General features: G+C 44.2%; 1 protein-coding gene across 1 annotated transcript; it reads left to right on the top strand.

Annotated features, from left to right (window-relative positions):
• Positions 1–3090: 3090 nt before the first annotated feature.
• On the top strand, positions 3091–18473 carry LOC135113212 (uncharacterized). Its single transcript, XM_064028356.1, has 4 exons — positions 3091–3205; positions 14588–14720; positions 16953–17069; positions 17504–18473. The coding sequence occupies exons 1-4, from the start codon at positions 3123–3125 to the stop codon at positions 17609–17611; spliced, it is 441 nt and encodes a 146-aa protein (XP_063884426.1). The 5' UTR covers positions 3091–3122; the 3' UTR covers positions 17612–18473.
• The last annotated feature ends 227 nt before the right edge of the window (positions 18474–18700 follow it).

Genomic DNA, 18700 nt, shown 5'->3' on the forward strand with positions numbered 1-18700 from the left:
TGTGGAATACCTAGATTTCAGGGTAGGGAGGGATGAAGTGAGAACTGAGGAAGCCAAGGTTAAATACATTGTAGATCTCCCTCCACCCAGCAACAGGAAGGAGATAATGAGATTCTTAGGAGCCAGTGAGTATTACAGGTGTTTTTGTAAAAAAAATCTCCGATGTTACCATACCTCTGACCAAGTTGCCGAGTAAGAAGTCAAAATTTTGTTGTGATAAACACTGTGAGGAAGCTTTTGTGGAGATTCAGAAAATGTTAATCAGGGCCCCAGTGCTGTGCATGCCTGATTATGAAAAATCACTTGTGTTACATGTAGATGCCAGTCAGAATGGTGTGGGTGATGTGTTAATGCAGGATCATGAGGGAGCTGAACATTCCATAGGCTATTATTCTAGGAAGCTGCTACCATATCAGGGGGCTTACAGCACCATTGAGAAAGAGGCTTTGGGGCTTGTGCTGAGTTTGAGTAGTTTTGAAGTATATGTCAAAGGGACAGGACAGCCTATACAGGTCTTCATCGACCACAACCTTCTGATTTTCCTGCATAGAATGAAAAACACAAATCAAAAGCTCATGAGGTGGTGTTTGGTCTTACAGACTAATGACCTAGAAATTCACCACGTGAAAGGCAGCAAGAATGTAATTGCTGATGCCTTGTTTCACGCCCCATCTAGTTGTGAGGCATCCTAATCAGGTGCCTCCCATCTCTTTTGGGAAGGGGGATGTCATGTTATTTGCCAAGTTTACCCTGAAAAGGAATATGTTTTCTTAGTGACCCCCTTGTTCTGTTTTCCTCCTGTGCATACCTTTATTCTTAGTTATAAGCTAGTATAAGGTTTATTTACTCATTTTATATCATGTAGTATCATTCTCTTCATAATTTAAGTTCTTTATATGTATGCATATGTAAGGAAAGAGGTGTATTTAAGGTGAAATGTGTTGAGGCGAGGGGCGATAGTGTCTACTTCTCGTATCTGAGTCAGCAAAATTCTGGATGCATAGAAACCCAGAGGAAGAACAAGGGGTGGCATTCTCCCGGGGTAAATTTGGGTGGTATCGTGGTGATTGAGCGGGTGTTTGGAGGTATTGGTGATGTGGTGATATAACCCAGGATTAGGTTGGTGAGTCTTTTGTGGTACCAAGAGCTCTTGTTTGCTGAAATTTAATCGGTGATTTAACGCTGAAGGGATAGCATCGGGATGAGAGACAGCTATTTTGTGGTTGGGGTTGTGGTGGTGTTGTGGCATTATTGATGTCTTTGGGGATGGTTTTGTGATATTAGAAGTGAACTTTGGTGGTGGTGGTGATGCCTTGTGAGGTTTGAGGAGGTGAAATACGGGAATTGTTGTTTGAGGACGCAGTGATAGCGTCTGGAGAAGTTCCTGCAGCTGGGGAAAATATTCCAGCGGCCTGTGAAGGAATAAAAGGGTTTTATTGCTTTATGAAGTGATGGCAATGTCATATGTGTGTATAACCTTTAAGCAATAAGTGAAGAGATATAAGAATCTGTGTAAAGGGGAACGTATTGTGATACTATATTGTGAAACAATATAGTTATAATGCTACAAGAAGAAAAAGAAGAGGAAGAAGAAGAAGAAGAAAAAGAAGAAGAAGAAGAAGAAGAAGAAGAAGAAGAAGAAGAAGAAGAAGAAGAAGAAGAAAGAGAGAAATAAGAAAAAAAGAAAAGTAAAACAAGAAAAAAATGATAATGAAAAAAAATATTAACTATCTGGGCAGGAAAAAAAAAAAAAAAAAAAAAAAAAAAAAAAAAAAAAAAAAAAAAATATATATATATATATATATATATATATATATATATATATATATATATATATATATATATATATATATATATATATATATATATATAAGAAAAGATAATTTGTTATGCTATAAATAAATAAATAAATAAATAAGGTATAAACTTATATTGATGATTTTTATTTATTTGCCATCACAACAGTGATTCTTCTACGGTATTTCCTTTTCAGTTTCTTTTTCCTTTTTTTTTTTTTAATTAGATTACTAGGTGACTTTGAATTTTCCTCAGTGAAGCACATAAGAGAACATTCCTACTTAGAGATGAATGATGTTACGTTTTCTAATCTTCACCCTGACTGCATGAATGCACGATGGGCCTTGCTAGTAGAATTTTTACATTTTCCGCTGCTCAGGCATGATAGAATATTGCCAAACTGACGCCTTCGTTTTGCTGTGATTATTACCATTCTGGGAAGCAAGAAAAACGACTGTGAAGTTGGATCGATTCCTTGGTCATGCTTGTTACCATTTTTTGGGGCTAGGGACATTCTCTGACGACTATGAAAGTGACCCTAAAACTACATATATATATATATATATATATATATATATATATATATATATATATATATATATATATATATATATATATATATATATATATATATATATTTTTTTTTTTTTTTTTTTTTTTTTTTTTTTCTAAGAAAAACACAGTTATTCATTGAAATATATTTCGCATGATATTATGGTGGTCAAAAATTTGTTTGGAATTTTCCCTTGCTATTCATCAGTTTCCTGATAGTATAAAGACCTATATGTAAAATTATTTGAACTCTATTTGAATGTGCAGATTATGATTTATTCAATTTTTTAACATGTACTAGATAATAATAATAATAATAATAATAATAATAATAATAATAATAATAATAATAATAACAATAATGATAATGATAAAATAATATAATATAATATAGTAATAATAATAATAATAAACACATCGGGGAGCACCAAGGGACGGAATGAACCACTACCTACAATCTACAGGATTAATTTCTACACTACTACCGGCTTCAGCCGACGCTCCAAAAGTCCAGGAAGAAAAAGCTACATAAGCACTTCATATTGATAAGGCAAGTAGGATGGTACTATCAGCCTCCGCAGCTTGCTTCACCACTCGTGACAGGTGGTAATAACAGATAAGTTACCGCTAAGAAACAGAGAACATCTGTTACTTCTCGTATTTAGATAAGACCTGGGAAAAAAAAAAAAAAAAAACCTTGGAGGTAACTTATGTTTGCTGTTTCTTCCCAGGGAACTTGAACTAAAACTACCGCCTCTCACAGGTATAAAAACATGCAGCGGAGGCTGGTCGTATCATTTTGCCTTGTCCAGATGAAGAGCTTCCTCATCCTGTCCTGCCTCATCGTTGCTGTCCAGTAAGTCAACGCAGCCTGCGTGATAAAACGAATTGGTTAAATTTGCAATTACACAAATCTCAATCATTATTGTTTTGATTTTTACTTTCTGGTAAGGAAAATCGTATAATTCAGCTACATATTTATAAATAACGTCGCAATCTATCTCGAAACTTAGTATATACCAAGACTTACCTCCCAACTCAATATATATATATATATATATATATATATATATATATATATATATATATATATATATATATATATATATATATGACACTCAACTGTCCCCCATCTTCTGCAATGAACATCCACGGTCTGTCCTTTACCTATAACTGGAAACTTCACATCTCATCCCTAACTAAAACAGCTTTTATGAAGTTAGGTGTTCTGAGACATCTCCGCCAGTTTTTCTCACCCTTCCAACTGCTAACTCTGTACAGGGTCCTTATCCGTCCATGTATGGAGTATGCTTCACATGTTGGGGGGAGGTTCCACTCATACTGCTCTTCTGGACAGGGTGGAATCAAAAACTTTTCATCTCATCAGCTTCTCTCATTTAACTGACTGTCTTCAGTCTTTTTCTTATGGCTGCAATGTTGCATCTCTTGCTATCTTCTACCGTTATTTTCATGTTAACTGCTCTTCTGATCTTGATAGCTGCATGCCTGCCCTCTTCCCGTGGCCTCGCTGCACAAGACTTTCTTCTTTGTGAATTGTTCATGTTGACAAGTAGTTGGGTTTAGGAAGGGGGATAAAAAACCCAGGGAGGAGTTAGGATTCTTTTAATCTCTAACGTTTCGGCTGAATAGCGATCCTCAGAGAGACTGATTTACATGAGTGAAAACACATTATTTATAACAACATACAAAATTTTTTCATTTGACATTCGTATAGAGTATTGCCATCCCGGCATGTACCTCACCTAATTTTATTTTCCTAGTCAGGTGGCATTATCCGTCTACGTGAGGAGCCAGATTGGCCCTCAGGTCAGGTACAAGGAAAATCCCCAGTAAAGGCTCGTCACGTAGACGGATAATGCCACCTGACTAGGAAAATAAAATTAGGTGAGGTACATGCCGGGATGGCAATACTCTATACGAATGTCAAATGAGAAAATTTTGTATGTTGTTATAAATAGTGTGTTTTCACTCATGTAAATCAGTCTCTCTGAGGATGGCTATTCAGTCGAAACGTTAGAGATTAAAAGAATCCTAACTCCTCCCTGGGTTTTTTATCCCCCTTCCTAAACCCAACTACTTTCTTCTTTCTCTCATCTCTATTCTGTCTACTTTTCTAATGCAAGTGTTAACTGGTATTCTCAGTCATTCATTCCTTTCTCTGGTAAACTCTGGAACTCTCTGCCTGCTTCTGAATTTTCACCTTCCTATGACTTGAATTCCTTCAAGACATCCTTCAATTTTTTGCTGCCGCTTTGGACCCTATTCAGGGACCGGTATTTCAGTAGGCTTTATATATATATATATATATATATATATATATATATATATATATATATATATATATATATATATATATATATATATATATATATATATATATATTGTAACTTCACCACCCCGTGGGCCGTCACACTTACACTTTTAGGGTCCGGTGCTTCCTGCATACGTGACGGTGAACTTACCCTGCGGCGCTCCGTGTTCTCCCCTGGCTCCCCTCAGAAGGCGAGTAGTAAAACACACTTGTCGGCTTCTGGCCCTCTATTCTCCGTTGCTCACACTACACAGTAGTCCTATGCTGTAGCTCGGCACCCCGGGCCTCTTGTCGACCCTCGGAAGGCTTCTTGACGCCTCGCTCCAGCTCACAAAGGCACATACAAGTAGAGGAGGCAGTGTCGGCGACGCGCGGGGCTTCCTTCCCTCACCAGTGCTCTCCCGCCACTCTCTCTCCCAAACTGTTCCGCCACCAATCCCAGGGCTGCTACACGTCACGTGATACTCCCGAGCCCCAGGGTAGGCGGCCGGCGAGGTGACGTAGTGTGACGTCATCCTCCACTTCCGCTGGGACTCAGTCTGGGTATCTTCATGATCTTGTCCTCTCGTAACACTACCCCCTCCTGTAAAGAGACTGAGCGCCCTCGCTCCCCAACTCTCTCTATTCCCTTTAGGTTACAGATACACCCCCAAAAACAAGAAAATAATACTTCAACTTTAGGTATATCAAAAATCAACAAAGAACATAATCCTCACTCCATTTGGGTGGATGCCGCTCCCGTCTGGGTCTCCCTACTACAGGTCCAGCGTCGACATCCGCCAGTGCCCCCTCCAAGGGACACAACTCATCCGCTCCACCTTCCTCCATCACCAGCGGCTCAGGCTCTCTCAGGTCCAGGTCTCCGTCATCCTCTATCACCAGGGGCTCGTCGTCCCCAAGGCCCTCGTCCTTGTCCTCCTCTTCGTCACTGGTCAGGAGAGCAGCTCGCTCTCCCCAGGAGAAGTTTCCAGGGCCATGGTAACCCCAGAGCCTGTCAGCGTGCACCACCAGTGCCCGCTTCCTTGGCCCTTTGCGTATCCTGAAGGTGACGTCCGAGATGACCTTCTCCACCACGTATGGCCCCTCCCAGGGGCTCTGGAGCTTAGAGGACAATCCTTTCTTACGCCGAGGGTTGTGCAGCCACACCTGATCCCCCTCGCTAAAGGGTGGTGCCGTTGCCCGGCGGTCGTACCGGTCCTTCATCGCCTCACCGGACACCTTCAGGTTATCCCTCACCTGATGGTGCACTTCCCGGAGACGGTCCTGTAGGGCTGTAGCGTACTGGGTGATGGTAGTGGGCAGGTCTTCGTCCGGCGGCCTGCCAGTCACGAGGTCCACTGGTAGCCGGAGCTCCCGCCCACACATCAGCCGGGCTGGCGTGTAACCGGTCACCTCATGCTCGGCTGACCGGTAGGCCAAGAGAAGCAGGGGGATTTTTAAGCCCCAGTCCTCCTGCCCTTCCTGGCAATATTTGGCCAACTCCTGCCCCAACGTGCGGTTGTAGCGTTCCACCATGCCATCCGACTGCGGCCGCAGGGGTGTAGTACGAGTTTTCTTGACGCCCAGCAACTGGCAGCACTCCCGGAATACTGCCGACTCAAACTCCCTCCCCTGGTCAGAGTGCAGCTCGTGCGGCACGCCAAACCGGGCGAAGAACTCGTCCACTAACACACCTGCCACGGTGGCAGCCTCATGGTTTGGCAGCGGATACGCTTCCGGCCATTTAGTGAAGTAGTCCATGGTCACACACACAAAGCGGTTACCTCTCAGTGTCTGAGGGAACGGACCCAGGATGTCCACTGCCACCCTCTCCATAGGTGCCCCAACCTGATACACCTGTAAGGGAGCAACTGTCTTTCTCCCGGGGCCCATCTTCCCACAGCACACGTCACACACTTTGCACCATTCACTAACGTCCTTCCGCATGCCTACCCAATAAACCCGCTGCTTTAACCGCCCTAGCGTTTTCCTCACACCGAAGTGACCACTTGCATTTCCACCGTGAGCCTCGCGCACTAAGGCCTCCCTCATATTCACAGGGACAATTGTTTGCCAGAAGGCCACACTGCCGTCACATGACTCCCACCGCCGTTGCAGCACACCGTCACTCACTCGCAACACTGCCCATTGCTGCCACAACGCCTTGGCGGCAGGGCTTAGCGGGGCCACGCTTTCCCATGGCGGTTTTTCTTCGCCTTCTTCCCGCAGTGTCACTATGGGCCCGATATCAGCGTCCTGTCGCTGGGCCTGTTTGAGGTCCTCTCCCCACTCAGTGTCACTGACAAGACCGGCAGCCTTCACGCACACAGGCTCAGTCTCATGGCGTCTACAATGCCTGCAGTCACTGTCGCAAGGACGGCGACTCAAACTGTCAGCATTGCTATGCATTTTTCCAGGCCGGTATTCGATGTTGTAATCATGCTGCTCCAGCTTGCCAATCCACCTGGCTAGCTGCCCCTCCGGGTTTCTGAGGGTTTTCAGCCACCTCAGAGCAGCATGGTCTGTCCTGATCTTGAATCTGGCCCCGTACAAGTAAGGATGGAAGTGATCAATGGCCAGGATCACTGCCAACAACTCCTTACGAGTGACGCAATAGTTCCTTTCAGGGGCTGAGAACTTCCTGCTGAAGTAGGAGACGACCCACTCTTGTCCGTCTTTCTCCTGGGACAAGACGGCTCCTACTTCCTCAGCACTCGCATCACAATCCAACACGTATGGTTTCATTGGATCCGGGTACGGTAACACAGGGGCGTTAGCGAGAGCCTCTTTCAGAGTTTCAAAGGCCCGTTGACAGTCCTCGCTCCAGTGAGTCAAGTGATGGAGTGGCACCGCAATTTGCGCAAAACCCTTCACAAACCTCCGGTAGTACGTACACAACCCAAGGAACCCGCGCACTTCTGTCACACTGCGCGGCACTGGCCACTCCTTAACTGACTCTACCTTACCAGGGTCTGTTTTCACTCCCTCACTACTCACTATGTGACCCAGAAACGGCACTTCCCTCTGGAACAGGTTACACTTCTTTGGACTGAGTTTCACATTTGCCCCCCTGAACCTGTCCAACACTGTCTTAAGCCTCTCCAGAGCCCCCTTGAACGAATTCCCGTACACTAGCACATCGTCCAAGTACACCAGGGCGCTTTTCCACAGCAACCCATCCAACACATGCTCCATTAGACGCTCAAAGGTGGCCGGGGCATTCACCAGACCAAAACTCATCACTTTAAACTGATACAGTCCCTGCCCATACGAGAAGACCGTTTTCTCTCTGTCCTCCTCCGCAACCTCAACTTGATGGTAACCTGATTTCAAGTCTAAGGTGGAGAACCACTGGGCCCCCGTGAGCGCGTCAAGCGTGTCATCCACCCTCGGTAGAGGGTAAGAGTCCTTTGTCGTCACCGCGTTAAGGCCCCGATAGTCCACACAACACCTGGTAGACCCATCCTTCTTCTTAACGAGGACAACAGCAGCACTCCAGGGACTAGCCGACTTTTCGATTATCCCTTGCGCGCGCAACTCCTCCACAGCTTTTTCCACTTACAGCCGACGAGCAGGCGCAATCCGGCGGGGCGGCAACTTAACCGGCCGACTATCCCCTGTGTGAATGTGGTGTTTAACCAGACTGGTCCGGCCCAGGTCATTATCTCCCTGCGAGAAGACATCTGCATACAGAGTCAGCACTTCCTTCACCTCGTCCACCTGTTCCCCAGACAGGCATGCCGAACTCCTCTGCAATAGATCCTGCAGATGAGGTGGAACCCCAGTGCTACTCCCCTGCATGTCCTCGCAATGACCTTCCGGGTCCATAGTCGTCTGTACACCTTCACACTCTTCCGACCCTTGACTTTCCTCCTTCTGTTCCTTACTGAGACGGCAGCGGTGGCTGGCTTCGGGTAGGGACGCAGTATGGGCTCGGTGAGTTTCAATTGAAGCTTCACACTCCTCTGCGTCAACACCGCCCTCCTGTAGCGGCACCACACTACCTCTGACCGATATAGTCATTTCCCCGAAGTCCAGCACCGCCCTGCTCTGCTTCAGGTAATCTAGGCCGAGCAAGTTCTCCCCGACGTCCGCTACAAAGACGGGAAGATGCTCCTCCGTGCTGCCAACCGCAATCCTGGCATGCACTGGTCCCCTCAGCTGTGTGCAGTGCCCTGTAATACCACACAGTTGTTGCTGGGCCACCGGGGGCTGTCCAGTTGCCACCACCCCGTCCTGCACGAAGGTACGTTCCGCGCCCGAGTCCACAGTGAGGCAGCAAGATTTGCTATCCACTTGCCCGCCCACCTGCACTGTCCGGGCACCCTCAGCGCGGCAACTTAGGCGGACTGGGGTCTCTGGCTCTCTGGCTGGCGCTCGACCCCTTCCACCAGCCTCTTTCCGTTTCCCCCAGCCTCCTTGCTATTTCTGGGAGAGACGAGGGCACACTCTGCCGTCTTGTGCCCCTGACCGCAGTTCCAACAACAGGGTTTGTACTGGTACTGCCCTGCTCTGCCGTTGACAGCCTTTCCACTACTCGATCCCTGCGGGCAGTACCTCTTGGTGTGCCCCTGCTGCCCGCAAGAGTAGCACTTACCCCTGAACTCACCTAGGGGCGGTGAAGGGGCTAGAGTAGGCCTTCCGCACGGCCCCTTTCTTTGCCTTCACTCTCTGCGGGACATAATTCCCGCTGGGTCGCTCCCGCGTCGTCCGGAGAAATGACTCCATCTCCAGGCCCCTCGCCAGGGCCTCCTGAAGGTCCTTGGGGTGTGCCTGCTGGACGTATATCCTCAGTTCATCTCCTCACTGGCCTCCGGGTACGCACGCCGCACCAGCACCTCCAAATCCTGCGCCAGGCGTGTCATGGTCTCCCCCGGGCCTCGTAACCTGGCCCGGAACCTTGTCCTGAACACCTCGGTTTGGTGCTGGTCACTTTACTATACGAGCACCGCTGGGCAGCTGGCAGCTGGTTCAGGACTTCTAATGCCGGTCCTTTGAGTGCCCACACCAGCTGCATGGCCATCTCAGGGCGACTCCACTGGCGGGCGCTGGCCAAGAGCTCGAACTGTGTCTTATACGCTTCCCAAGACACTGTTCCATCGAACTCCTGTGGCCGGCGCCTCGTCCCGTCCTTCAGCCTCCGTGACGGAGCTGGCAGCAGAGGGGTACGACTTTACTGAGGCTGGCGGGGATGGTGGAGGTGATAAGACGTTTACAGGAGAGCGTAGCGGAGACGGTATCACCTTGGCCAATGGAGAAAGGTTGTTTAGGCTTCCGTGACAACTATTATCCTCCTCCTCTTCGTCACTCCCCCCCTCAGTCTCACTAGCACGCCCACTTGACCGGGACAGCGTGCCTTTATGCTGAGAGAGTACAGGAGGCGCCTGTGCCGCCACAACCTCATCCACATATCTCCTCAGTTCACTGGCCGCTTTTTCCACCTCTCCCTTCACCTGATCCTTGGTGAACACTTCACTTAACACCTCGTCTTTAACCCGTGAACACTCCTCCTTCACGAGCCCCATAACCTCCTTAAATACACGGTCTACACTGCTCGTCACCGCTTGCAACTCAGCACGCTGTACCTCTCCCTGCGCCTTCAGGGCACTCATAACATCCGCTAGTGTGATTTCTTTCGCCGCCATGCTGACTTAATTACTGTAAGGCACCGTAACTTAACACAACACGCAGCTTACCATGGCAAAACACACTGCACCGTCCGCCCGCCCGCTGCGATCCACAAGTACGTTACCCGTACCACCGCTGCTCGCCTCCCCTGTCCAATACACACGCACACTCGGTAACACACCGCGACGCACACAGTTAGCACTTAACTCATCCCACTCCTGACACTACTGTAACTTCACCACCCCGTGGGCCGTCACACTTACACTTTTAGGGTCCGGTGCTTCCTGCATACGTGACGGTGAACTTACCCTGCGGCGCTCCGTGTTCTCCCCTGGCTCCCCTCAGTAGACACCTGCCGAAACGATAATTACTCCCAGTGAGGTCTAAAGCACTGTTCAGGGGGTGCTGTGAACTTATCATTAAACCCAGCTGTGACCTCACTGAACGTTTCCCTTTGTGTCTCACAACACAAGGGGGTAGTCACAGCCTGCCCTCTAAAGACAACTCTCTTCCTCCACACAAAACTACAAGCACCTAATAACACACACACCCTTCACTCAAAAAATTTAAAAATCATGGCGACTCCTACACCAGCCTCGGAGTCCCCATCTGGGGAGGGGACCATAAATGTCCCCAGGTCGGACTGCCTTTCCGTCGACGACCGTAAGTGTCTTGACACCCCCCTCAACTTTTTCTTCATTAACTTCTGCAACATTCGCGGTCTAAGATCTAATTTTCAATCTGTAGAACACCACCTCTCCTCTTCTAAACCTCATCTTCTTTTCCTCACTGAAACTCAGGTGTCTGAGGCAACTGACAATAGCCCCTTTTCTGTTCCCTCCTACTTTCTCTATCCTCATTTTCGATCCAAAGCTGGATGCTGCGTTTATGTGCGCAATGACTTAACCTGCTCTCGTGCCCACGCTCTTGAATCTTCCGAGTTTTCCACCATCTGGCTTCGACTACAGAGTCATTCTCATACTAAATTTATCTGTGCTGTATACCTCTCTCCTAACTCCTCTGACTATAAGAAATTCTTTGACTACTTAACTTCCAAAGTGGAGCACATTCTGACCCTCTTCCCTTTTGCAGAGATCTCCATTCTTGGAGACTTCAATGTTCACCACCAGCTTTGGCTTTCCTCTCCCTTCACTGACCATCCTGGTGAACTAGCCTACAACTTTGCTATCCTCCATGACCTAGAGCAATTGGTGCAACACCCTACTTGTATTCCTGACCGTCTTGGAGATACGCCCAACATTCTTGACCTTTTCCTGACCTCTAATCCTTCTGCTTATGCTGTCACCCTTTCTTCTCCGTTGGGCTCCTCCGATCACAATCTCATATCTTTATCTTGTCCTATCACTCCAATCCCTCCTCAGGATCCCCCTAAGCGAAGGTGCCTCTGGCGTTTTGCCTCTGCTAGTTGGGGGGACCTGAGGCGGTATTTTGCTGATTTTCCTTGGAATGACTACTGCTTCCGTGTCAGAGACCCGTCTTTGTGTGCTGAGCGCATAACAGAGGTGATAGTGTCTGGCATGGAGGCGTACATTCCTCACTCTTTTTCTCGTCCTAAACCTTCTAAACCTTGGTTTAACACAGCTTGTTCTCGTGCTATACATGATAGAGAGGTGGCCCACAAAAGGTACTTAAGCCTTCCTTCACCAGAATCTCATGCACTTTATATTTCTGCCCGGAACCATGCCAAGTCTGTTCTCCAACTAGCCAAAAACTCCTTCATTAACAGAAAATGTCAAAACCTTTCAAGATCTAACTCCCCTCGTGATTTCTGGCATCTAGCCAAAAATATCTCCAATAACTTTGCTTCTTCTTCTTTCCCTCCTCTACTTCAACCAGATGGCACCACTGCTATCACATCTATTTCTAAAGCTGAACTCTTTGCTCAAACCTTTGCTAAAAACTCTACCTTGGATGATTCTGGGCTTGTTCCTCCCTCTCCTCCACCCTCTGACTACTTCATGCCTCGTATTAAAATTCTTCGTAATGATGTTTTCCATGCCCTCGCTGGCCTAAACCCTCAGAAGGCTTATGGACCTGATGGGGTCCCTCCTATTGTTCTCCGAAACTGTGCCTCCGTGCTTGCACCTTGCCTAGTCAAACTCTTTCAGCTCTGTCTGTCAACATCTACCTTTCCTTCTTGCTGGAAGTTTGCCTACATTCAACCTGTTCCTAAAAAGGGTGACCGCTCTAATCCCTCAAACTACCGTCCTATTGCTTTAATTTCCTGCTTATCTAAAGTTTTTGAATCTATCCTCAACAGGAAGATTCTTAAACATCTATCACTTCACAACCTTCTATCTGATCGCCAGTATGGGTTCCGTCAAGGACGCTCTACTGGTGATCTTCTGGCTTTCCTTACTGAGTCTTGGTCATCCTCTTTTAGAGACTTTGGTGAAACTTTTGCTGTTGCCTTGGACATATCAAAAGCCTTTGATAGAGTCTGGCACAAAGCTTTGATTTCCAAACTACCCTCCTACGGTTTCTATCCTTCTCTCTGTAACTTCATCTCAAGTTTCCTTTCTGACCGTTCTATTGCTGCTGTGGTAGACGGTCATTGTTCTTCTCCTAAATCTATTAACTGTGGTGTTCCTCAGGGTTCTGTCCTGTCACCCACTCTCTTCTTATTATTCATTAATGATCTTCTAAACCAAACTTCTTGTCCTATCCACTCCTATGCTGATGATACCACCCTGCACTTTTCCACGTCTTTTCATAGACGTCCAACCCTTCAGGAGGTAAACATATCACGCAGGGAAGCCACAGAACGCCTGACTTCTGATCTTTCTAAAATTTCTGATTGGGGCAGAGCAAACTTGGTATTGTTCAATGCCTCAAAAACTCAATTCCTCCATCTATCAACTCGACACAATCTTCCAGACAACTATCCCCTCTTCTTCAATGACACTCAACTGTCCCCCTCTTCTACACTGAACATCCTCGGTCTGTCCTTTACTTATAATCTGAACTGGAAACTTCACATCTCATCTCTAGCTAAAACGGCTTCTATGAAGTTAGGTGTTCTGAGACGTCTCCGCCAGTTTTTCTCACCCCCCCCAGCTGCTAACTCTGTACAAGGGCCTTATCCGTCCATGTATGGAGTATGCTTCACATGTCTGGGGGGGTTCCACTCATACTGCTGTTCTAGACAGGGTGGAATCAAAAGCTTTTCGTCTCATCAACTCCTCTCCTCTAACTGACTGTCTTCAGCCTCTCTCTCACCGCCGCAATGTTGCATCTCTTGCTGTCTTCTACCGCTATTTTCATGCTAACTGCTCTTCTGATCTTGCTAACTGCATGCCTCCACTCCTTCCGCGGCCTCGCTGCACAAGACTTTCTTCTTTCTCTCACTCTTATTCTGTCCACCTCTCTAACGCAAGAGTTAACCAGTATTCTCAATCATTCATCCCTTTCTCTGGTAAACTCTGGAACTCCTTGCCTGCTTCTGTATTTCCACCTTCCTATGACTTGAATTCCTTCAAGAGGGAGGTTTCAAGACACTTATCCACCAATTTTTGACCACTGCTTTGACCCTTTTAGGGACTGGCATTTCAGTGGGCATTTTTTTTATTAGATTTTTGTTGCCCTTGGCCAGTATCCTTCCTACATAAAAAAAAAAAAAAAAAAAAAAAAGAAGGCGAGTAGTAAAACACACTTGTCGGCTTCTGGCCCTCTATTCTCCGTTGCTCACACTACACAGTAGTCCTATGCTGTAGCTCGACACCCCGGGCCTCTTGTCGACCCTCGGAAGGCTTCTTGACGCCTCGCTCCAGCTCACAAAGGCACATACAAGTGCAGGAGGCAGTGTCGGCGACGCGCCGGGCTTCCTTCCCTCACCAGTGCTCTCCCGCCACTCTCTCTCCCAAACTGTTCCGCCACCAGTCCCAGGGCTGCTACACGTCACGTGATACTCCCGAGCCCCAGGGTAGGCGGCCGGCGAGGTGACGTAGTGTGACGTTATCCTCCACTTCCGCTGGGACTCAGTCGGGGTATCTTCATGATCTTGTCCTCTCGTAACAATATATATATATATATATATATATATATATATATATATATATATATATATATATATATATATATATATATATATATATATATATATATATATATATATATTTTTTATTATTATCATTGGATTTTTTTTTTTTTTTGCCTTTGGCCGGTGTCCTTCTTGCATTAAAAAAAAAATGAAACAGGTGCAGTTGTGCAATAATACCGTAACAGTATTGATGAGGGATTATGGCAAATACTATTTCCTTAAACCTGTATTGTTAATAGCACAGCAGGGCTGTGTGACTGTGGCGCCTTCGTGTCACTGCCGGACAGCGAGCTGGAGGTGATGGCCTTTCCGAGCCGTGAGATGGAAGACTGCAGGGATGTATTGTGGTGCCTCGATTTCTGCAAATTCGAGGTAACTAGAATATGAGAACTCTTAATAGGAAGGAGATTGGAGCTTCAATATGCTTGTGTTTTGTCAGAAGTATGGTATCACCACGGAAATGTAGCACCTGGACTTTCACTCGGGGCCACTTAGCTGTGATGTTCGGTGGAGCAAAAGTATCGTTTCAACAATGTTACTCGCGTGTTTGTGCCGTTGCTAACGCGCCTTTGAAGCTGTACCTAATTACGTAAGATAATGTCGATTATTTTTATCGAACTGAGTGAGATGTTACCAGCGCTGTCTACGTGCTGCTGTATATAATATATATATATATATATATATATATATATATATATATATATATATATATATATATATATATATATATATATATATATATATATATATATATATATATATATATATATATATATATATATATATATATATATATATATATATATATATATATATATATATATATTTATTTATTTATTCATTTATTTATTTATTTATTCATTTATATTTATTTTTTCACTCATTTATTTATTCATTTATTTTATTTTATAATTTTGTTCATATGTTTTACCTAACATCTTGGAATCAAAATATTTTTCGTATAATCATGATCTATCAACAAACGATATTCAAGCAGTATTGAGATAGTGTATAGCACCTTGGAAAAGAGATTTCTCCTCACAAAATCAATATTACTTACTATTACTGTCTGATTGAAGTTTTTGTTATAAATATAACAATAAAGATCAGTAACTATGTGTAAATTATTTTCTTCTCTAAGCCAATAAAGTATTATTATAAATCGTTTCCGGGAAAACTTATCGGTTCGATAAGTTTTCCTAAACGTAAACAAACCCATGCTTTTGCTCCGTCTGCGTCTGTCCCTGCTGCCCATGGAGGTATAAAGCCCTTTATACCTCCATGCTGCTGACCCTTTCTTGTTCCAGCCGTACGGCTGGCAAGGTAGAAGGAAAGATTGAATGATGAAATTTAAAAACAAAGAGACCTCGACTACAAGAAAAAACAAAATCAATCGCCAATATTTTATTCCTTAATCTTTCCTTTCTATGTATAAAGGAATTCTTTACATATAAGTCCGCTGTGATCCATTCTTACCAATGATGTTGATTGGGTGTTCCAGATAGATTATGTAATGTTATAATTTTGCCCATTCATTAATATAATGCATTTATTGATGCAAAACCCTTATAATCTTTGGTACAATATAATATTAACTATTAAAACACACAGGTTTAGTCAGTTTGAGAATAACGCGAAATAATGGTAATGTGTGTCTCAAAGTCCTCGGTCTCAGTGTAGTGTTCGTAGCTGTTCCCTTGCTCGTAGTTTGTTTACACATGAAAGCCGGACTGCTGTGAACATTATAGGGTATATTGCATCCCTATTTTTGGCTAATCTTTTAACCAGGTCTTCAGCCATATAGTAACTGGACAAATATGTTTATCAACTCGTCTTTGTAAACATTGGGTTCTGTGCATGTCCAGTTCTCAGGCGGACAGCCTCGTACAAGAAGACAGCTAGAAACACAGCAAGCTGTGATAGACATAGCTGAAGACTTGGTTAAAAGATTAGCCAAATATAGGGATGAAATGTACTCTATATAGTGTTCACAGCAGTTCTTATAAAGTATGTACAGCAGTAAAGCTTTCATTTTGTAAACAAAGAGCGAACAGCTACAAACACAGGCACAGGTACGAACACAACACGGGGCTGAGACGAGACTTTCCACCAAAACAACGGAATAAAAATTGTTCATTGAACAAGAACATTGAATATCTGGTGGGTATCGTGACGAGCAGCGCCACTTTTTGTTACAGCGAAGGTACCTAATCACTTATGTCTGCAGCTCCACTTTTTTTTTTTTTTTTTATGTGTGTGTGTGTGTGTTTGTGTGGTCGTGGCTGTGTTAGAAAATCGCCATTTATCTCCAGTATTTACTAGTGGTGGCCCTATAGCGGTGGTAGTCCTTAACATTCATTGGGCATCATCTGAATTCTTGTAATGTACGCTTATGGTGATATGTTGAAGAGAAATGTAATGAGCGTTCAAACATCAGGCGCATTTTTTTTCTTTTATTTATTATTATGGGATGTTTTCCTTAAAATATCCATGACATTTACAAAGTTAGTATTATTGTTGGACAGTCTAAGCACTATTCTTTTGTAAAGAATAGAAATATTGCAAACTTTTTATGCTAATTGGGGATATTAATTTTTTCCACAGTGGGAAGTGTTGACCCTTGACGGAGACTTGTGCATCCATACGGCTAATGGTACGGTGGGCCAGGTTATGTGCGACAACCTCTCGGATAAGAATATGAATCACCTCGAGCCTCGCTTCGTAAGTTTGCTGGCCAGGTTCCGTGATGGGCGGCATGCTCAGTTTGACTCGAATATTGTTGTCTAAGCAAAAATTTCCAGTATTGGGCGATGATATAATTCAATATAAAGGTGTTGTTGGTATAAAAGAATGCTCTGCCTTGCTTTTTTAAGACTAAGACGGAATTCTGGCACAGCGCAATGGAATTGTTGAAAAATTACAAAGTCCTTGGCTTGCTTTATATGAAAATACAATGCTCATTTTTGCAGGTGAATAACCGTGATTCTGTAACTTTCTTTCGGCAGTCTCTTTGAATAAGTATCAATATCTAACATTGATCAAATCAATTATACTTTATGGTTACAAATATTTAGCAATCTTTTAATTTTTAATTTTTTTTTTCATTTCATGCAAAAATACTTTATAAATCCTTCCTGACCATAATGTTCTTGCAGGTACACCTTTTCGCTCGCATGTGTAATGGCCCATGGGGCTTTGACAGCCAGACCAGCAAGCAGAAGCTGGAATGCAGAGGCGGCAAGGTAATACTGGACTGTCAGTGACTTGAAGCACGCGACTTTATACGTAGTACATGAACTGTCTAACTATACCTGGAATAATGCATCCCCATTTTGCTAAACACCTCATTCTCCCTCTCAATAACAAAAAAAAATAAAAATAAAAAATAAAAAATAAAAAAATAAAATAAATAAATAAATAAATAAAAGAATATTCATGATAAATAAATAAATAAATAAATAAAAACTATAGCCCATAAAAAAGAATTATTATTTGTAGATTGTTAGTGGTAGGGTGATGATAGTACTGGAGATCAGGGCAACGCGACAACGCGCTTATTGCCTCCAGCTAATTAAGATTGGTCAATATGAAATCAATAAAAAAATTAAAACACTTTGAAAAAAATTGAAACAGTTTAAAAAAGTAAATACGAAGTGAAAACATTAAAAAAAAGACTAAAACAGGTAAATCATAGATGTTTGAGATCTGCCTCCTCCAAAAGCAGTATAACCCCACCGCCTGCCCCACTGACTCGGTCGAGCATCGATTACATAGAGTAATTACAGTCTCCCTTCTTGTGTTCCCCAAGATGACGGACGTGGAGATCAGATAGGCTAGGTCACTCCACCTTGATTTGAAAAATTGTTTGGGGAACCAAACAATCATCACAAAAGAGAGGGTGTGCTGCCATCTCTCACCAATTGGTCACAACTAGTAGGAATGATAGAATCAAGAGCGGTTAAGCCGTAAACATTAGGAAACTGGAGCCACTCTCTAGGGCAGTAGTTCTTAGCCTTTTTTTGGGCTGCGATCCAAAACCCTGTCCAGATTGAGCATGGCGACCCATATACCTTTATAAACACCCTTTTATTAAAAAATAAATTAGATTTAAAAGGCAAGAGTAAATGTAAGCTGTTTTTTTTTCACCTCAGTTAAATTGTATATGTCTGTGATTTGCTTAGCCTTAGATGTTGATGACTTAGGTATTCTGTACATATGATTACAACTTTGATAACATTTTGAATACGTATATTGGGGAAAAAAAAAATGTGCACATATCCTTGGTGACCCATTGAAATGGCTTGCTAAACTACTTTGGATTGTGACCCAGGGGTTAAATACCACTGGTCTAT

This window comes from Scylla paramamosain, chromosome 25, assembly GCF_035594125.1.
Source record: "Scylla paramamosain isolate STU-SP2022 chromosome 25, ASM3559412v1, whole genome shotgun sequence".
NCBI classification, from domain to species: domain Eukaryota; kingdom Metazoa; phylum Arthropoda; class Malacostraca; order Decapoda; family Portunidae; genus Scylla; species Scylla paramamosain.

Coding starts and splice junctions, on each gene's coding strand:
- LOC135113212 (XM_064028356.1), top strand. CDS start 3,123: ATGCAGCGGAGGCTGGTCGTATCATTTTGCCTTGTCCAGATGAAGAGC. Junction 3,206..14,587: donor TGCCTCATCGTTGCTGTCCA/GTAAGTCAACGC, acceptor TATTGTTAATAG/CACAGCAGGGCTGTGTGACT. Junction 17,070..17,503: donor ATCACCTCGAGCCTCGCTTC/GTAAGTTTGCTG, acceptor ATGTTCTTGCAG/GTACACCTTTTCGCTCGCAT.